Below are 19,968 nucleotides of genomic sequence, written 5' to 3' on the forward strand. Positions count from 1 at the left end.
CTAAATCAAAGCCACATGACAGTTCCGCAGTTCTCAGTATTAGCAAGACTCAGTAGCAGTGATTCCTCAGCTGAAGAACTACATCAGAGCCCTCCTCCCAGATGAGTGAAGAGGCTGTCCAGGACCCACAGAGCTCTGGGGTCATTGCCTCATGAAAGAGTCAGGCCCTAAAGCCACAGGAATTTGAGGCCAGAGCCCTGGGGCTGATTGGGAGTTGAGAAACTCCTTTCCCTGCATGATCTCATTGTATCTCAGTCCTTAGAGACTCCTTTATCTCCGACTGTCAATCACCACCTCACTATCTCTGCTCAGTATGGAAGGCCAGCAGCTGATAGCTAGGACCAAGGATTGGTCATTGTATTGTCTGAGTGGTGTGCTTGCCATATATACAGCAGGCATTTAACAGCTGCTGACTTACTCTTGACCAGAAGACATTTTGGAAAGCAACATCAAACAGGGAAACATCTTTAATCTGAAAGCCTGACATGTTCCAAGATCAGGGCTTTGCGTGTTGAATGGTAACACAACGGAAAATCTCACTCTTATAACCCCACTGCACTAAAAATAGTGTGTAACATTTCATGCAGGTCATGGAGATGAGATGTGTGGAACACACCAATGAATTTCCTTTTTAGGCTTACGTCCCATTCACAAGGTATTTCAGGGTACATATGCAAATAGTCTCATAACCTGAAAAAGTTGCAAGATCTGAGCCATGTCGAATACTAAGCCTTTGAGGAAGGGTTCCCTCTGGTGTGCGGAGGAGAACGGAGAGCAACTCTTTCTCAGGACTGAAGAGCGCAGCTGTGTTTTTTGGTGGGGTCTTCACCGGAAGCCTGCTGGGTGTTTTCATCTGTAAAATGGGATGAGACACTACCTCATAGGGTAGTTTCTTCTAAAGCACTCAAGAGTTAAGGGTCCAACTTCTGCCTCTGAGTGAGAAAGTCTGTTATGAGATGACATAGGCCAGGAAGCCTGAGGTCCAGGCAGAAGTTCTACATTCTCTCTGCCGTGTCTGATGGAGAGGGTTGAGCATGCTTAGTGTGTATCTGCTTTTTAATACATCCACTTTTCTTGTGGTGTTTGAAGTTGGGTCCTATGTAACCCAGGCTGGCCTCTAACTTCCTATGTTGCTAAGAATGTCCTTCTTTCGCCTCTCAGGTGCTGGGGTTATAGGCGTGCACCACTGTTCCTGGCTTAATACATTATATTAATGGATGTGCGTTGCTTTAATTCATGGCACTAATGTTATAAACAGCTTTGTTCTGATGTTTTTATCCTAGGACCTGAAGAAGTACCACTTCTACTACTGGTTTTGCTGCCCTGCCCTCTGTCTCCCTGAGAGCATCCCTCTCATTCAGGGCCCCGTGGGCTTGGATCAAAGACTTTCACAAAAACAGGTATCAGCAAGTAAAAGAAATGCAGGTAAAGGGCTTAACTGTGAGAGCAGGTGTGTGGCTCAAGCCAGAGATGAGCCAGGGGTCTCTAGATGGAGAAAAGGCACCTGGGGAGCGCTCCAGATGGCAGTGTTTGCTGAGTGCTGATAAGGTCATTGTGAAGAGGGGAAGCTGCCATTCTCCAGGTGGCCCATGGAATTTGGGAAAATGCTAAGCCCACTGGGAGGAATTACAGGGACATTTCAAAGACCAAGAATTTACCGAAGTGTGTTTTTCATTCTCAGTCTGGGGAAGACAAAGCCAGAGTTTTTAAGGACAGTCTGTGAAACCAGCACAGGCCCTCCCCACCCTCAGACCAAATGGCAGAACCTGCTCTCTGGAATAGACATGCAGGTCCAGTCTCTTCCTTCAAGGAGACCATTGGAGATTAGTCCCAAGGATAATTATAATCATGTCAGCAGAGTGCAGACCTAGCTGGAGAATTCTGATTGTTTTTAAGACCTTGACTGAGGGTCAAGATGACCTGAGTTCCAGAAACCTGTCTGTCAGTCAGTAAGATGGAGAATCAGAAGCCAACACAAAGATTCAGAGGGAGGGAGGGAGGAGGTGGGGAAAAGGATTGGGCAGTTAAGAGTGCTTACTGCCCTGGCCATGAACCTAGGAACCTCTCCCAGCATCCACATGGCAGCTAGCCATCTCTCCTCCAGCTCCAGGAGGTCCAGTACCGTCTTTGACCACCTGCTGCACTCCATGCATATAGTATACAGACATACATGTACAAAAATACCCATGCGCATAAAATAAAAATAAATCATTTTTTAAAAAGATTTTAAAATTAGGTTATTTTAGAATAAATGCAAAGTTGTAGTTTTCTGCAAATAATTTCGTAAGAAGAAACCTAACTTGAGGTAACACATTTTGAAGATTGAATGTTCACGTTTAAGGAGATAAAGTTCTCAGATCATCACAGGAACTGTTGCCCAACCTTATAAACATACTATCAAAAGAAAAAAAATAATAATAGTTTCTGGAATGGAGAGATGGCTCAGTGGTTAAGAGCACTTGTTATTCTTGGCTAAGGACCCAGCTTTGGTTCCTAGTTGCCATCCGATGGCTCGCAACCATTCCTAACTCCAGTTTCAGGGGATCTGGTGCCTTCCTCAGGCCTCCACAGGCACTGCATGCACCTGGTGCACATATAGACACGAAGGCAAAACACTCATACACAGAAAATAAAAATAAATAATGAAAAAGTTTCAAGACATTATAGATTCTGCCCTCTAAATGAGTGAGTTGTATGACAGGTGGATTATGTAATAACAAAACTGTAAAAGACGGTGAGTTTTCTCACTAGATGGATCATGCTGGGTTATCACAAAGGGTGCTTGGTTACCTTTGTGAGCCTCTGTGATTGACAGCTTAGGCAGCCACCATTCCTGACCCCTGTGTGCCCCCATTGTGCCCTGTGAAGGCATAGCACAGGGTGAACATTATAGAAAAATAAAAAGGTGGTATCAATGGGCACGTGGTGACTCATTTTTTTCCAGCTAGCTGGCTTGGTAGTTCCAAGCTTGGTAGGCTCCATTCTGGTCTTTAGCTCAGAGCTGTATTTCCTAGAGGGTGCCTTCACCTTCACTATTTTCAGATCCAGGCCCTGGAGCGTGCCTACGATGATCTGTGTCAAACTGAAGGCGTCACGGCCCTGCCATACTTCTTAATCAAGTACGATGACAACACTGTGCTCGTCTCCTTGCTCAAACACTACAGTGATTTCTTCCAAGGTCAAAGGACAAAGGTCAGAGTCTATGGGTTCATGTTATAGATCACTATCAATTTGAAACTCACATTTCCTTAGCTGCCACAGGATGTTTTAGAATGTTTCCTTTTCTGTCCTCTCCCAACTCCATTGTTCCCAGTTCAACTCCTCCTCAGGATCTCCTTAGCTCTTTCAGAGTCAGTGGTCTGTACTCCTCATTTCTGCTAGTGATGAAGAGCTTTGTTTTTCCTCCAAATATACATCCATGTTCAACTTCCCAGCACCACCATTGAAGCCTGCCTTACTCCTGGGCAATCTTCTTGCTTCCCTCTTGCAAAATACTGCTATAGAAGAGTCAGCCTCAGACTTCCCTGTCACTTGGTCATCCAATGAACAGAGCCTAGTGGGGCTTTCCTTCTGGTCCCAGTACCTCTCTGCCCATCCTCTGCTATTCTCCCCATAAACCATTGCTATAAGCTTGCCTTCTTTCTTCCAGACTCAAAACGTCCTTTCACCATCAGCCAATCAAACCTACCTTACGTCTTTTTCTGTCTGTTTTCATTTGCACTGTCATCTCCCTGTCAGCGTCACATCTGAGCTTGGTGGTTCCTCTCCCACTGCAGAGCATCCTCATAGGTGGGCCTTCCTACCTGTCATCCTTCCCAGCCTAGTCTTGCTCCACACAGTCCCTGGTCAAAAATGCCTTTTGGCACCACGTTAGACTTATTAAGCAGAGTCCATATTGATCAGTGTCTGTGGAGTGTGTAGCATTTGTCTGAGGCCTTCAATCAAATTCTTTTGAATAAATAAGAGTTTTGCAAGTGTTTTTATTTTTCAGTAGCCAGATATGTAGTCTGCAATTTGAGCTATACGTCAGGTTGTGAACTAAAATTATCTACAAGAGTTAGGAATTTTACAGGTGGAATAGTGTAAGTAAAACAAATGAGCATTAAGAAAAAAAAGAGACCTTTCACTGATAGCCTTTCACTGAGGCCCTTGTGAATATTAAGCCAAACTCCACCCCCAGCCAGGATGTCATTGTTTTAAAATCTACTATATTCACACCCCCCTCCCCAGAGGAAAAGTCTTCAAAAAATGAAGGTTTAACTTTTAAGGTTAAACCCAGGTGATAATAGGACAGTGAGTTGCAGTAGTTGCCTAACAGACCAGGCCTTTAGTGACGCGGAGTCCAGCCTATGGTGTGGCCCACCTGTGCCAGCAGCAGGATCGTCGAAAGCTATCTGAGGTCAGGCTGAGTGCAGTAAACAGATGTCCCTTCCCATGGTGTCATTCCACCAACCTTCCACAAGCTCAGAATCTCATAATAAATCTGTGAAATGGGTGTCATGGTGTATTTCCTACGTGAAGAAAATGATTCTGACCATCACCTTGCACCAATAGCTGCCTTCCTGGAACCCTTGTACTCTCTGCCTTCCCATCTCTATGTTTCTCTGGTCAGGCTGCCTCTGCTTGACCCTGGGGCTCTCAATAGACCTGGATCTGATGCTCAGTGCTGGTACCTGTCAGCTCTGTGGCTCTGGGGAAGCAGAGTAGCCTTTTCTTGCCTTGGCATTTCTATCAAATACCACAGGGCTGCTCTTTCCATGATTTGGTGAAAACTAAACATGCTAATGTGAATAAAATGTTCAGCACAAAAGCTGCATGTGGTAGTACTTACTTGTAACCCCAGTTCTCAGGAGGCAGAGGCAAGTGTATCTCTGAGTCTGAGACCAGCCTGGTCTACACAGTGAGCTCCAGGACAGCCAAAGCTATAGAGAGAGACCTTGTCTGAAAAAAAAAAAAAAAAAAAAAAATCAGCACATTGTGAGTATTCATCATATAACAAGGTCCTGGTGTCTAAAGGGTGCCTAGGATGTAGTTGGCCCTCAATATGTAGCAGGCACTTAGTACATACCCACAGATATGAACTATAATGATGCAGTGGTGGGGTACCATGGCGGGCCCTTACCGAAATGTGCCCCTGAGAAGTTACACCATGCAACAGATCTGGAATCAGAAGGTTTATTGGGGGAAGGGAGAGGAGGGCCTGGAGAAGGGGAGGAGGCAGCGAGCAAGCCGTGCATGCAGGCAGACATGGGAACAGAGCCATGACGGCAGAGAAGAGGGGGTGGTGCAGAGAAGGACAGAAAGAAGGACAGAGAGATAGCTGGAAACAGAGAGAGAGTTAGGGGTGGTGGGCAGTCTTTTTATGGACCGCATACACCTGTGGCACCTAGCAGTGACAGCAGGTGATGACGTACTCAACTGCTGGGTCTCTGAAGGCAGGCCAGCGGTATCACCTGGGCACTCACACTCACTTCTTTTCCTCCCTGTGTTTTCTTACCCTTAGTCCCCAGCGTATGTAAGAGACTGTGCAGATCTTGAGTCTCTTCTGAACTCCTGCAGGGTTCATTAGACCAAGAACCTGTGTAGCCAGGACCACTGCCCCTCCCTTGCTTAGAACTATACCATCGATCAAGGTCAGGTCTCAGAAAAGCCCAAATCACTCAGCACAGTGCTGACCGCCTCCCTGCGGACTAGCACTTGAGAGATGCTGCAATAGCTGTTCTCTGTAGAACCCAAAGGCAGAAGAGGCACCAACATGAAAAGTTAATGGAAACCAAGGGAACAAAACAAAAGGCCTGAAGAAATGAGACATTGATACACCATTTGTCACCTGTGCTGCTTTATATTCTAGAAAATGTCAGAGCAGCCATGTACACTGGTGACCTCACTGGAGTTTGCCAGCCTTCCCTTCTGTGGTCTTGAGTGCTCCCATCTACCCTCCACATGCATTCTCCAGCCTGTGGCCACATCCCTTCTCTCCCTGCAGTCCTTCTATACCTGCTGGCTTCAGGATAAAGTTGGTATGTCCTAGCCTAGCCCAGCCTCGTCTCCCACTGCTCTCTAAGGCAAAGCCTGTACTCTGCCTAAAGCATGCCCTCTAAATACCACATGCTTGCACTCCCTCCTCTGGTAGATCCTTCCCTTTGCCTACCTCCTGTCACTGGCTGGTGCCTCACTCACCTGATTCATATCTCCAAAAGTGACAACTCAGCGTGCTGTTTCCTGTCCTCTTCTGGTGTCCAGCTACAGCCTCCTCCCTAGCCTTTGAGTTCTAACATGATACTCATCCTCTGGCCCAGGTCCCAGGGGGCCCGTGCACACTCTCAGCACAGCTGCCGTGGACTCACATGTACTGCAATCTGGGTGCTCCAGAGACACCTGCTGGCAAAAGCGAAAGAAAGGGAGAGCCCATCATGACCTGATGCCATCCAAGCAGGCTTCCCAAGAAACTGGAGCTGCGTGACATCCTTAGGCCCATGACTCCAGTAACCATTTCCTTCCATAAGACACACTTGGCTGCCTCAAGCCTGAATTCCCTATGTCCCCCTCACGGCTTTATCTAGTTGCCTGCTTATCCAGTCTGAACTCAAGACCTTCCCTTGGAGGCTGGTGCTCCTCTTACAGGTACAACCACCTCAGAGTGGTCCTGCTTCCATACTCTTGCTGGCTACCTCCCTGTTCCTCATCACACAGTTGCCTCCTGTGGCTCTCAGGTCCTGGACATCTCTGTCTGCTACCTGCACCTTTCTTTCCTCACCCCAAGCTTGGGGCTGCCTTTCTTCTCTGCCACTGAGTGACTTCTAGACTTTGTGGCTCTATGGCCTCTGATCCATCCCTCGTGCTGTCTGAAGTGATCTTTTGTGGTGCTTTCCAAATGAAACACTGAGTGTCTTCACTCGCACTTAGCAGCTGAGTTCTTTTCCGACATTCCTGTCTTCTGATGGTGACTGTGGGGGAAGCCAGCTGCAGTTTAGTCCACATTCTCTCCCATGGGCTTCTGGCCCAGCCTTTTGCCTGTGGCACCCTTTTCTGCTCCCCACCCTCACCACACACACCGCTTTGCTCTGCTGAGTGCTTGCCCTATGGATCTGAACACTTACCTGCTTCCTCCAGACATTCTTCTCTCTTCCTTATGCAGGCTAATTCCTCCTGTTCTGAATGCTAATGCAGCCGATCTATCTCTGTTGTATTTATTTGGTGCAACTGTCATTCTTCGTTTTCTTGGTGAACTTTGATTTTAATCCTTACTTTGAATGTGTTGATTTGTTCATTTAAGATTTATGACCTTTTGAGACAGGATCTTACTTTGTAGTCCAAGCTGGCCTTAAATTCTAAATCTTCTTGCCTGCCTCTTGATGCTGGGATTATAAGTGTGTACCACCACACCCAGCCTCCTTTCTTTCAAAACTTTTGTTTGTTTGTTTGTTTGTTTGTTTGTTTGTTTATCTTAGACAGGGTCTCACTATGTAGTCATGGCTGTCCTGAAACCCACCATGTAGCCTAGGCTGGCCTCAAACTTATCAAACTCACAGAAAACCTTCTGCCTCTGCCTCCAGAGTGCTGGAACTAAAGGTGTGCATCCAGCTAAAACTTTTGTTTATTATTATTGTGCATGTGTGTATGGTATGTATACGTATGTACAAAGGTATGCATGCCATGGCATGTATGTGGAGGTCGACAGCTTTCTCCTTCTGCCTTATTGAAGGAGGGTCTCTTGTGTTTCTGTCCTCTGAGTACGCTAGGCTAGCCGGTCCACGAACTCCAGGTGATTCTCTTATCTCGGACTCTGATCTGACTGTGACAATGGTAGGCTGTAGTATAGACTGAAACATCTAGCTCTCTGTGGGTCACCAGGCTTATCCAAGCACCGTTATCTGCTGAGCTGTCTCACCAGCCTCAACCTCCTTTAATGTTATCTCCTAGGACTGTTCCTTTGTCTCTGCGTGCCCACCATTGCATCTAAATAGTAGAGAATCATGCCCAACTTGTAAAGTAGGATGGGAGAATGAATCAAGCATGAGTGCCTTGTGGGGAGGCCTGGAGGTTTCGTATGAGAAGACTAGTCAGTGCCTGACATACAGTAGGCCTCCAAGAAGTAGCCAGAAGCTCTTGGTATGTCTTACAGTGAGGGCTTTTTGTTTCATTTTGTTGTTTGTTTTGTTTCGTTTGTACTGAGCATCAACTCTTCAAGTATCTGCTAAAAGCCACAGGTTCTCTCTATAGAAAAATAATAGCTGCACTCAGGTCCACATTTAGGGGCGTGTGCTGGAGACTGAACCCACGATCTTATATTTGGTGAGAACTTTACCACTGAGATATGCCCCTAGCTCACGTGGGAGTATGTAGCTCAGGCTGTTGTGGAACCTGAGATCCTTCTGCCTCCGCTTCCCAAGAGCTGGGATTGTAACCCTGTGCCACCACACTCAGCTTTGTTTGCTTTTAAAGTAAACCTTGTGTATTTTCATAGAACCTTTTCTGAGCATTATTTGAAACAAAAATTGTCCCATATTCTATCTTATGTAGAATAATACCATCGCTATCCATACCCCTTTTTAGAAGATGTGTAATGGTGGACTATCTTCACTGTTTTTGACAGCTACCTTTCATACTTTGTTACTGCTTAGATTATTCTTATGTATAAATCGTTCCTTCCCAACTCACCTCCTGCATCTTGATTTATCTCTAAAGAAAAGCTCTTTAATAAAGAATTACTAAGTTGAGGAGATGAACTCTTAAAGATTTGAATTTTGTGTGGGTGTGTATGTGTGTTGGGGGGAGGGGGAGGTTGTGCACATGAATGCAGTATCTGTGGGGTCCAGAAGAGGACATCAGATCCTCTGGAGCAAGAGTTACAGGTACTTGTGAGCTGCCACATGGGGACTGGGAAACATACTTAAAAAGTTTGTGCTCTTAACCACTGAGCCATCTCTCCAGCCCTGAGAGTAGAAGTATTTGTGTGTGTGTGTGTGTGTGTGTGTGTGTGTGTGTGTGTGTGTGAGAGAGAGAGAGAGAGAGAGAGAGAGAGAGAGAGAGAGAATTGGGCAGGGTGCACTGTGGAGGTCAGTAGACATCTTGCAAGAGTCAATTCTCTCACAGATCACCAACTGTGTGAAGCTGTCCAGAGAGCGCTTTTATCCTGTGACCTATCTCAGCACCCTCGGACATTTCATGTTTATAGTCAATGGTGTGCTGGTTCATGTCTAACCACCGGATTTTGTAGCATTTTCTCATTTCCTCTGCGCTAGCATTCCCACCATGGATCATTTCAAGATACAGAACCCTGAGTGGAGGAGAGGTGATCAGGGCTGGGTCTCACAAACCCATTGGAGCCGTGTCCGGATTGCTAGTGCTAGTGACCACTGCCCCGCACCACACTGCTGCTTTCCCTCCCACTGTGTGATTTCCCCAGCACCAGATAGTGTATGTTTTTACACACTTGGCAGGCTTGGAAATGCCCCCGTTTTAGTTCTTATTTCCCGAAAGAAGTGTTGTTTCCAAATGGACAGAGTTGATCCACAGTGGCACTGCATTGCTATGGAAAGCCATCCCTTTCAGGCCAGTTCTTGTGATGGTGTGAAGAGCATCATCACACCGCCTGTCCCCAAGGAACGCTGTGCTCATCCTCCTCTGGTATAGTTACTGGAGTGGGAAGTGCTTCATAGTTTCAGCACGGTTCCCCTGCAGACCTCGGGCTTCTATCAGCTGCCAGCCGGCCCTGCTCTTCACTTAGCTGCCACTTAGTGTCAGCCACTGCTTTGTGTCTTCATTGCAGGCTGTGACCTTGAGGAGCATTTTCTTCCCCGTGCTCTTAAAAGGAATGAGTCTCCTCTGTTCCTTGCCTGGGACATCAAGTGTTTGAGTATTAAAAGCAGCCATTTGCGTAGGATCCTTACAGGAACACTCTCCAGCTGAAGACGGTTAGGTTGACTGTTTTGCCCTCTTCTTTCTCATGCTGTAGTTTTCAGCAAAATTGCTCCAGGGATCCAAATTGCCAGATGCCAGCTGTGCCTCTCCACTAGACTGCAGGCCCTCCGCAAAGTAGAACACTTATTTACAAACCTTTAAAGCAGTCTTCCCTTTTCATTCTGTTTTGCTGCTTTGTCATAAAAGGAAGTGATTTGGCCAAGTGCATGCAGTTACTTTGTGGCAAAGCCAGGTTTAGAACCCAGAAGTCCTAGTCAGTGTTTATTTCTGTCATTAAGCCTGTTCGCCTAGCACTGTCTGGGATAATTTCTCCTGTGACTAAGGCTCCTAGTTAGCTCCTGAAACACCAAGAGACTGTGGAGTCCCTTTCAAATCCTTAAAGAAAAATTAAATAATGCTACTTTTGCCCCTAATCAGACGGGCTCTGTCATCTCCTGTGTGGTGCATGCCTGTCTTCACAAGAGAGCTCCCTTCAAATGTTTTCAGCCTGACCATCCCCCATACCCACTTTGTGAGTACATGGCAGATGTACCAGTCACCCCTGTTCCATATTAGCTCATCTTAGGTCAACGTGTTCTAAGAAACTGATTCCTGGTCATTTCTGCTCAAAGATTTTTTATTCCCTTTCTGCCCAGAAATGCACTTCTTCTCTGAGGCTGGGCATCTGTTGCAGCATGGGGTATAATACTCTAATTTATATCCTGTATTGCTTCCAACCCTACATTTATGGATGATGAGACTTAAAACCAAGACTTAAAATCATTTCTCTGCCAGCTATAAAAGGATCTGGGAACTGAAGATGGGGCAGTCTATGGCGATGGGCTGAACTGAAACAGGATGGAGGGAGGTGAGGGCAGCTGAGGGGGTGTGTGGCGTTGCTATGGTTACTGCTTCTCGGGTAATAGCCCCATTCTCAGTCAGTGTTGAATGCAGGTGAGAATCCCTTGAGAGAGGAGAAAATTAAAGCTCAGAGACATTAAGTCAGTTGTCAAAGGTCAGGAAGGAGTAAGTAATATAGGACATTCTGCACAGGCCCACTTGTTCTCTTTCTTTTTTTTTCTTTTTCTTTTCTTTTTTTTTTTTTTTTTTTTTTAGTCACATTTGACAGCTGAAACTCAGATCTCCAAAGGAATGTCATTTTCTGGGTTGATACTGAAGGTCTTTCTAAACACCTCTCTGACAGCCCTTAGACCCTGAGGAGCTGAGCTGCTTAGGGCTCTGCTGTTCTGTGCCCTAGCTGTGATTCCTCTTTTCTCTATGATGTCATCCAAAATTCACCATGTCTGAAAAGAGGCCTTTGAGAAAAATCAAGTCAGCACCGGTGCTTTTTTCTCCCGCCTTCTCCCTACTCCTCCCTGCACACACTTTTTCCTTCTCTCCTTTCCTCTCCTTCCATGCACCCATTTTTCCTTCTCTGTTTCCTCTTAGGAATAGAGATAAACCTCATACTTCACTCTAGTATCATATTATATAAGATAAACATACTAAAATCTACAGACCTAAAAAAGCTAAACACTAAGGAGGACCCCAGGGAGGATGCTTACATCTAATTCAGAATGGCAAACAGATTCTCTGTGTAGCCAAGAATGATGTCGAATTTCTCATCCTCCTGCCTCCACCTCTGAGTGCTAGGATTATAAGTGTGCATCACTGCTCTGGCTTATGTGGTGCTGTGGATTAAACCAAGGGCTTCCTGTATGCTAGACACTGGGTCCCCAGCCCCTCACCCCTTTTGTTTTTAAGGCAAGGGAGAAATTTCCTTTGGGTCTTGAACTCAGTTAGCTGCAGAGTTAGCGCACACCTGCTGGCAATGGCCAGTGCCCTTTCCACTTGTGTAAGCCCACTGTCTTAGCGGAAGCCATTCCCATATCACAGAAGGAGTGAAGCCGCTTTCTCCCCTCTCCCCCTTCCCTGCTGTGTAAAGGGAAGCATTAAAAGGAGGGGCAGTAGGAGGGTGGCAGCCGGCAGTGTAGCAGGCTGCCAGAGCAGAAGAGCTCAAGGAGAAGCCGGTAAGTCAGCTCTCAGAGCCCTCTTACTCACCAGGCCCCCCTCTCATCCTCACCCAGACAATCCCAATGCTAGCACTGACACCGACTGAATGCTGAGAATGGACAGAGAAGGAAGTGGAACCTGAGGATGCTGTGCTCTTCTTCTGTATGTGAGCTTCCCGCCTCAGTCACTCAGGCCCTCCCCACTAGCTGCCCCAGGACATGTCCCCAGACACTGGGAGCAAGGGCGCGGGGGTAGTGGAGCCTGGAGAAGCTGACTGGTTCAGTCCTCTGTGCCACTGCCAGGTACAGAGCAGCAGGCACTGTGCTAGGTGCCACAATGGAGGAGTTCAGCACACTGCTCCTGCCCTCAGTGCTTCCAGACCAGCCAGAGGCACAGGGATGCCCCCATTCTCAAGGGCACACCTCTGCTACCAAAGTTTCTAAAATCAGGAATGTCTTACAGTCATTATGTATATTGGATGTGGTGGTTCCTCCTTTTTCCCTGCCCAGACTGATCGTGTGTTTCATCACGTATGGTCCTTGAGTTAAGAATACGCAGCAGTCTAAGAAATGATCAGTTACAGTGAGGAAAAAAATTGCAGTGAACCTCACTATAAGCAAGCATATTTTTGCTTACACCCTGCAAAGTGTTAGATCTGGGACGATTGTGCATAAGAATGTTCTAGTGTCTGCTGAGCACATAACTACTCTCCCTCAGGGAGGTGGGGGATTAGACAGGATGTGTGCCTGAGCGCAGCCAGCTTCCGGGTGGCTATGGTAGGATAGTGTGCATCTGTCCATCCTGGAAACTACCACACACTGTTGAGTAGTGGTCTCCAGCCATTGCTGGAACCTGGAGAACCAGGGAAGGGGCTGAGACCCTGGCTTCTGTCCCCAGTGTCAAAACACACTGCTGAAGCCAAATCCCAAGCTGGTTCATCAGAACCTCCGCACTTGGAGCCCAGGCAGCAATAGTTTGTAAAGCTCCTCCATGGGGCAACTAGGCACAGTTTGAGAAGCAGAGCCATGGCAGGGTGAGGGGAGCGTGAGTGCTGAAACCTGAGTGAATGTTGGGAGACCCCAGGTTCCTCTGAGCTCGCAAGCTGAGGAGAGGCTGAGGGCTGAGGTTCCCCAGGGGACACCAATGCCCCTGGCTTCCATACCATGGTGAAGGGCACCGGAAACCACAGCGTCAGTCCGGGGGTTTTGAGGACATGAGAAAAAGCCCCATAGGTGTTTTGTTTTGTTTTCTCTTGGCTCCAGCTGAAGTTTGGTGCTTTCCAAACTCCAGTTCATGGACTGAAGCAGCTGCGTCAGAATTACTGAAAAGTTTGATGGAGATGCAGGTCGATAGGTGCCTCTTGGAGGCCGAGAGGTTCCTGCTGCTGTTAACAGCACCCGGCACATGCCAGGCTCAGTGTGCTCAGGGTCATCTCACTAAATCTTCACAGCAGCCCTAGTAGGTGCCATAATTTTCCTCACAATTTACACAGGGCCACCAAGGCCCACAGGATTGAATGCCTGGCCTTGCCCTGCTGAGAAGCAGGACTCAGCATGACTTTGATAGCTCTGTTCATAAAAGTTTTCTGTCAGCAATATTCTGCTGACAGTATTGCATCCATCTGAAAAGAATCTATTTGTAAGTAAGCACACATTTATCCATTTTCCCTGAAGACATATGAAGATGCTTCTAGAAAAATCTTCAATTCTAGGACTGGGAAGTTTTTCAAGAAAGTAACAAGTGATTATAAAGGACATCTGTGAACTAATGTGTTAATTAGATGCTGGTGATATTTATTTTCTGAGAATGGACAGATGAAGACTGAGTGCTGACCTATCCTCCAGTAGGACACAGAAAAGGCTTTATGCATCTCTGCCACAGAACGCCACTCAGCCACTACTACCAGCGGCTGAGGAGCATTCACAGGCCAGGAGAGCTTATACGATGAGAGACACAATCTTCATCCACAACACGAGCACATTTCTGTTTAGAAGTTGTTTAGAATACAAACGTATTCATAAATGAATGAAGTTAGGGGTAGTTAGCTAGGGTTTCTATTGCTATGGCAAAGACCATTAACCAAAGCAATTTGGGAAAGAATGGGTTTATTCATTCATGATAAATGTAATTTATATAATTTATCGTGAAGGGGCATGAAGGCAGGAACTGGGGGCATGAAGGGATGCTGCTTCCTGGCTTGCTCTCCTTGGCTCAGTTTGCTTTCTTACCCATCACAGAACTGCCTGGCCAGGGGGTGGGACTGCCAGCATTGGGCTGGGCCCACCTAAGCCCACCCACACCAATCATTAATCAAGAAAATGTACAGACTGACTTGCCTATAGAAAATCTGATGGGTGTGTTTTAATTCCTCTTGGGTAACTTTAGCTTGTGTCAAGTTGATGGGGGGGGCAAAAAGGCCAATTAGAACAGTAATTATGCATGAAGATGTGGACAGAGGTTTCTTGAACTGTTGACAATATAGTATGGTTGCAGATTTTTTTTTTTTTTCAATATAAATGTTGCTTCCGCTTCTGCTTTTGGCTTACACCACACTGAGCATTGGGTGAAATAAATGCATAAAGTTTGTGGCTAACTTAAACAAAAAGTAGGACAGAACTTGGGTGTATTTGCACACACCATTAACCCCGGCACTTGGGAGGTAGAGGCAAGCAGGTCTCTGTGAGTTCAAGGCTAGCCTGGTCTGCACAGTGAGTTCCAGGGCAGCCACAGCTGCATAGTAAGACCCTGTCTAAAAAAGGAGGAATGGTGGTGGTCACATGGCAAAATAACTTACTGTGCAAGCCTGTTGAGCTGAGTTCAATTCCCCAAAACCCATGTAAAGGTGGAAGAAGGGATCTGACTTATACAGTTGTCCTCTGACTCTACATGTGCATGGTGGCACACGCCATTCATTTGTCCACAATGTCTTTCTACCTCTACATCCCTCCTCCTCTCTCCCTGCCCAGCACACACAGAAATTATATTTGTGTCCATGAGCCCATATCAGCCATGTTTTTATGCAACCTACATTTTGCTTATAAAGGAAATCTATGGCTTCATGGTTCTCTGCCAGCTATCTTTCTGCCTCCTACCCTCATTCCTACTTCCTTCCCTCCTACCCATTTATGTCCAGCCTTTTGGCTCATATATTTTGTTTTGTTTTGCTTCTTGCCAGTGCTAGGAACCAAATGCTAGACGCGCACATTGTGGACCAAATGCCAGCAAACGCCAAGGTCCACCTCAGCCTTTGTTCATTTATTTCCCAAACATTTACTAGATAGCTACTGTATGTATAAGTACATACTCATATGTACTTATACATATAGTATAAGTACATACATATCATGTACTTATCATGGAAGGAAAAAAAAGATTCTCCATGCCCTCTAGACACTCAACATCCTCTTTATCATTCAAACTTAAACTTTTATTTTGGAACAACTTTAGATTATAGAACATAGCTGCAGGAACTAGAGAGATGGCTCAGTGGTTAAGAGCACTGACCACTTTTCCAGAGAACCAGGGTTCAATTCCCAACACCCTCATGGTAGTTCACAACCATTTTAAGTCCAGTTTCAAGGAATCTTATGCCTTGGTAACTTCACACACAGTACACAGACATACATCCAAACCCAACACCCAAACGGAAGGTGGGTGGCGCTGCAGAGAATGCTCAGTAGTGAAATGCACTGCTGCCCTTCCAGAGGGATTTTATTCCTAGCATCTATGTGCCAATTTACAACCGTCCACAATTTCAGTTTCAGGGGATCCAATGTCCTCTTCTGATCTCTTCGAACACCAGGCACTGGCATGGTACAGATTGATGCATGCAAGGAGAACATTCATACACATAAAAAAACAAAAGAAATGTTTAAAGGTAACTGGGTAAATGTCAAAAAGAAGATAATTATAAAGGCTGGTGCAGGGTTCCTGTCTGTCCTCATGCAGTTTCAGTTTTCGGTAACCTTGCTGCCTTTCATTACTGCTGCTGTTACAGCTGAGAAGCCAGGGCTGCTGCGTACTGCTGGCTTTCCCAGTATCTCCTTCTGATCCAGAGTGTTACAGTGCAGTTTTTCTGTTGTCTCCCTAGTCTCTTAGGTTCTCCAAACTGTCTCATTTTGATGAGCTTGACAGTTTGTTCAGCTGTGTTTCAAAATGGCTGTTTTCCTACTGAAATGTGGACATGCACACACAAATACAAATCATTAAGAAAAAAAGAAATAAACTAATCTAAAGATGGCACTAACGAAATATGAAGTTTGTTTCCCATTGGCCAACTATTCCTGATCATAAGGCTTGCCTGCAGTATGGCTGAGATCCCCAGTGCCAGCATGTATCAATTGCAGGTAGCATCTTAGTTAGGGGGCGGGACTTTGTGTCCAGTTCCCCTGCTCAGTATTGGTATTGTGTTTGGTTTGAACTAGTGCAGGCCTTGTGTGTGCTGCCACAGTCTCTGTGAGTTTCTACGTGTATCCATCCTGTTTTGTCTGTTTCTTTGGAGCTGTCCACCACCTCCAGCTCTTACAATCTTTCTGCTTCCTCTTCTGCATAGCGTCCTGAGCACTGAGGTAAGGATTCGATGAAGACATCCCATTTAGGGCTGAGTGCTCCAGAGTCTCTCACTCCCTGCACATTGTGCAGTTGTGGGACTCTGTGTTAATTCCTGCCTACTGCAAGAAGAAGCTTCTCTGATTGAGGGCTAGGCAATGCTCTGACCTGAGAGTCTAGCAGTATGTCACTAAAAGTCATTTTATTGCTGTATTCATTTACCAGAATAATGGTAGTAGGTTTTCCCCTGGACCTGTGACTGATCTAGTTTCATGTCAGTATTTTTGTCTTAATGATTTTTAATAGTATGTTTATTTGTGTTAATATTTGTTTTGTTTTAGGGAGAGAGGACATAAAGTTGGGTGGGTATGGGAGGTGGAGAGAAGTTAGGGGAGGGGAAATAATATGATCAAAATGCTGTATGAAAAAAATTAAATAAAATTAATTATTTAAAAAAAGATTGTAGTTTGGTTTTGTTTTGCTTTGTTTTGTTTTAAAGAATCCCAATGTAATCAAATTCCCCTACCCACCTCCCCCACGGATCCCTGAAGTCCACATGCCACCCTTGGTTACAGTTTTCTCCTGTAAAGTTTCTATTTTTCCTTTGGAAACAAATCACTCAGTTCTTCTCCCGAAGAGGGCAGCATCCATGCAGTGTTTGAGCCCTTATTTTATTGACTTATGGGTGTGGGATCATCGATTTCCTTGGCAGAACCAAGGTATCATTTAGAGTCTGGCACATACTAGGCACGCGCTATGCCATGGGGCTGTTGATGCCTAATATAGTTTAGGTCAAGTCCCCATTGTAACTTAGCTGTCCCTCTGGTTGCTCCCTTTTAGACACTCAAGTTCCTAGGCTGCTCTCCTCATCTCCCCGACATGACCTCATTGAACACTTTCAACTTTCTAGTACCATAAGATGGTCCAGGCGCATCTTGTGTTTTCTGCCACAGCCCTAAAGTCAGCCATGTGTCCAGGGTGCCCTGACTTCTTTTATTGGGGGATAAAATTAGAGATCAGCACCTGGGTGTCAGGTGCCAGTGCATTTTGGCAGAGAGGAGACAGAAAAGGAACATCCCACCTGCAGTGTGTGAAGGCTTGTGGGAGGAGGGCAGCCTGGGGGAGGGGGGCTCCCCAAATAAAGCCTGAGCTGAAGGACTGTGATTTGAAGTCAAATGGAATTTCCTCATGAAAGTCAGGATTAGGGGAGCAGCGGGGGAGGTGGGGGGATATGTGTTCCCAATATCCAGGCATCTACATTTTAACTTGAACTGACCATAGACTCAGGGCGCTGACCTTGTTCTGATTTTCTCTTTCTCATCACACACAAATGAGCCATTCTTGCAGCTTGCATTTCTTTAGGAGGGTTCTCCTGTAAGTCCTGAAGGTCGACTTTCCTCTGCCCTCTAGCTCTGTTTCTCCAGCCCTCCCTCCTTCCCTTCTTCCCTCTGCCCCTTCCTTCCAGTCTTTTTTTTTCTTTCTGAATTCTCAATTCCCACTTTCTCCATGCCCCATACCAGGCCGGGGAGCACAGGGGAAAAGATTCCAGTTCTTGTCTGTCACGGAGTCATCTTTCTATCTAGGGTGAGGTCCTGAGGCTTTCTTCTCTTCCCTTCAGTCTTCTGCCAATTGTCTGATTTCTGTAAACTGTTAGCCATGTGTGGTATGTCAAACTGACCTGGTGTGTGGATCTCAGCAAGTGTTTTCTGTTTACAGATAACAGTTGGTGTGTACGACCCCTGTAACCTAGCCCAGTACCCTGGATGGCCTTTGAGGAATTTTTTGGTCCTGGCAGCCCACAGATGGTATTTACATGTGTGTCCATGTCTGTGTGTCTTGTCTGTATATTTCCCACAATAAGTGCATTGATTTCATTCCTGTCATGGAAAATAGAAAATAAGTCGATTAAATTAGTTGTGGTTCAGTTTCTACCTCTGGTACTCTTAAGCAGGTCTGCTAGGGAGCCCCAGCCCCAGCTTGAACTATGCTGGAGAGACTTAAACTGTGGTGATGTCATAACCAGAGGCCGTGACACTGACATTCTCCAGCCCACCCCACTTCCTCTCTTATAGACAGGAATTTCCTGTTGCTACCACCCCCACCTTTAACAGTTTCCCTAATCCTAAAATAATAAGAAGGGGTATTGGGAAGGGCCAACTTGCACTCAGCATCGGGGCTGGAGAGATGGCTCAGAGGTTGAGAGCACTGGCTGCTCTTCCAAAGAATTCAATTCCTGAGTTCAATTCCCTGCAACCACGTGGTGGCTCACAAGCACCTATAATGAGATCTGGTGCCCTCCCCTGGCCTGTAGACATACAGGCAGACAGAACACTGTACACATAATAAATCGATCTTAAAAGAAAAAAACAAACAAAAGACAAGGATAGAAAAGACTCAGCATCATTGGGTGCCAAGGAAATAACACAAAAACTTTTAAGAGGTTACAGCTCCATCCTCACCAAAACCACCTAAGGAAAGCGACCCTGCTGGGTAGAGCTGAAATGGAAGGCAGCAGAATTCACAGGATTCTGCAACGCTTGTAGCAGGATCTGGCAGAGTTAAAAACACCCCATGGCTCTGTGGTGGCATTCTGAGCTTGTTGCTTACAGGGGTGCAGGCGGGATACAGTCAGCACACACAGGTGCACACACACACACACACACACACACAGTACTGTCTGTGTTTAGTACTAGCCCAAACCCCATGTCCTTCCATTACTAATGGATGATAGAGCCACAGGGACTCCTCATAGCAGCTCTCCTTTCTGAGCATATCTCCATGCATGGCTTTTCTTTGTTTTTTAAGGTTTGTTTTTATTTCATCAGTGTTTTGCCTCCATGTATGTACATTGTACATGCACCACATTTGTGCTTCTTTTTTTTTTTTCTTTTCTTAAGACAGAGTCTTACTGTATAGCTCTGGTTGGACTGGAACTCCCAGAGATCTCCCTTCCACTGCCACCCAAATGCTGGGATTAAAGGTGTGCACCGCCACAACCAGCTATGGATGGGTTTTCAAACACAAAATGTTGAGTAAATTAAGCCAGCCTAAAGGAATACATGTCGTGATTCCATTTATGTAGTTCAAAACAGGCAAAGCCACGGTGAGGACCTAGCAGGGGATAGCCCAGATAGGTGTGGTCAAGCTTAGAGGGATTGTGTGGTTTTCTTTGTGTTCGCTTTACTTAAGTAAAAATGTTTACTTCAAAATATGAAGTTAGACAAATATTGACGGTCCCTAGGGGCCTTAGGGGTCCCTTGTTAAGATCTTGGGAGCATCCCAGCCCAAGATTTAAAAGCTTCCTTTTCCAGAATTATCTGTCTTCTATGTGATTGCTACAGAAAATTCACCTAGGGGGGAAAAAGATTCCAGCTAACTTGGCAGTCAGACTCTAAATGCACAGACAGAGGCAGCCTGCACGGACGTGCTCAAAATCTTTCCAAGGTGAAGGGGGTCAGACAGGAGTGACTGCACGGCCTGGAAAGCACTTATGCTAGCTTTTTT

At 46.0% G+C, this 19,968-nt stretch overlaps 1 protein-coding gene across 4 annotated transcripts in view; it reads left to right on the forward strand.

The window, feature by feature from the left end:
• Atg7 (autophagy related 7) overlaps window positions 1-19,968 on the forward strand; it is a 197,824-nt gene that overhangs the window by 33,050 nt on the left and 144,806 nt on the right. For all 4 annotated transcript variants that reach the window (XM_060383958.1, XM_060383957.1, XM_060383959.1 and 1 more), the window contains 3 exons: window positions 1,284-1,400; window positions 3,043-3,192; window positions 18,181-18,269. In XM_060383958.1, the coding sequence (XP_060239941.1) occupies window positions 1,284-1,400; window positions 3,043-3,192; window positions 18,181-18,269 (356 nt within the window). The remainder of the gene's footprint in view (window positions 1-1,283; window positions 1,401-3,042; window positions 3,193-18,180; window positions 18,270-19,968) is intronic.

This window comes from Meriones unguiculatus, chromosome 5, assembly GCF_030254825.1.
Source record: "Meriones unguiculatus strain TT.TT164.6M chromosome 5, Bangor_MerUng_6.1, whole genome shotgun sequence".
NCBI classification, from domain to species: Eukaryota; Metazoa; Chordata; class Mammalia; order Rodentia; family Muridae; genus Meriones; species Meriones unguiculatus.